The sequence below is a fragment of the Monoraphidium neglectum genome (genome assembly GCF_000611645.1).
Source record: "Monoraphidium neglectum strain SAG 48.87 unplaced genomic scaffold scaffold01153, whole genome shotgun sequence".
Classification (NCBI taxonomy): Eukaryota; Viridiplantae; Chlorophyta; class Chlorophyceae; order Sphaeropleales; family Selenastraceae; genus Monoraphidium; species Monoraphidium neglectum.
In genome coordinates, this window is record NW_014012475.1 from 14,998 (window position 1) to 15,822 (window position 825).

General features: G+C 77.1%; 1 protein-coding gene across 1 annotated transcript in view; it reads left to right on the top strand.

Annotated features, from left to right (window-relative positions):
- MNEG_6843 (hypothetical protein) overlaps window positions 1-648 on the top strand; it is a gene marked incomplete at both ends in the record, with an annotated part of 2,287 nt that extends 1,639 nt beyond the window's left edge. The window contains 2 exons of the mRNA XM_014044685.1: window positions 15-489; window positions 596-648. Coding sequence (XP_013900139.1) covers window positions 15-489; window positions 596-648 — 528 coding nt within the window. The remainder of the gene's footprint in view (window positions 1-14; window positions 490-595) is intronic.
- Window positions 649-825: the final 177 nt, after the last annotated feature.

Consider the following 825-nt stretch of genomic DNA (forward strand, 5'->3'; position numbering starts at 1 on the left):
GGCGCCTCCTCCAGCGGTGGCAGGGCGTCGCCGCGGACAGGCGGCCGCCGCAGGCGGGGCGGCGGCTGCCGGTGACGGCGCTGAGGCGGCTGCAGGAGCTGTCGGCGCGGCGCGCCGCCGCGCGCCGGCTGAGCCAGCAAGGGGAGCCGCTGCCGCCGCAGGCCGCCAACTCCACGGCAGACGCGGCCACGCCCGCCAACTCGACAGCCGGGACCGCTGCCGCAAATGAGACGGCTGCCGCAGCAGCAGCGGCGGCGGCGGCGGCGGCCGCCGCGCGCGCCGCGGCGCTCAGCAACTTGCCGGCGTTCCTGCGGGCCGACGGCGGCGGGCTCGATGCGCCCGCGGCGTGGGCGCTGTCGGAGGGCGCGGCGGCGGTGGTGGTCGCCGTGCTGGGGAGCGGCGTGGAGGGCACGCACCCGCGGCTGGCGGGGGCGGTGTGGAGCAACGCGGGGGAGGTGCCCGGAGACGGAATCGACGACGACGAGAACGGTGAGGCCCGGGCGAGCCGGGTGCTCAGCAGCTTCTTGGCAGCTGCTCGGGGGACCCCGGCGGTTGGGACAGCGTGGGCTGTACGTGCGCGCCAGCGCGTTCGCAGGTTTGGGCACGCGCGGCGGGCGGGGGCGGCGACCGCACCCTTTGCTGTCCTGATCGGCCACCAGCTGCTGCGCGGCCGACGCTGGCGGTGCTGCTGTCCCTTCTTTGCAAACATTCCCCCGCCATGCACGCGGGACCAGCAGCAGCTCGCTCATCCTCGCCGCCACCGCTGCAGGCTATACGGACGACGCCGATGGCTGGGACTTTGGCGGCCGCTGCCCCGCCGCCGCC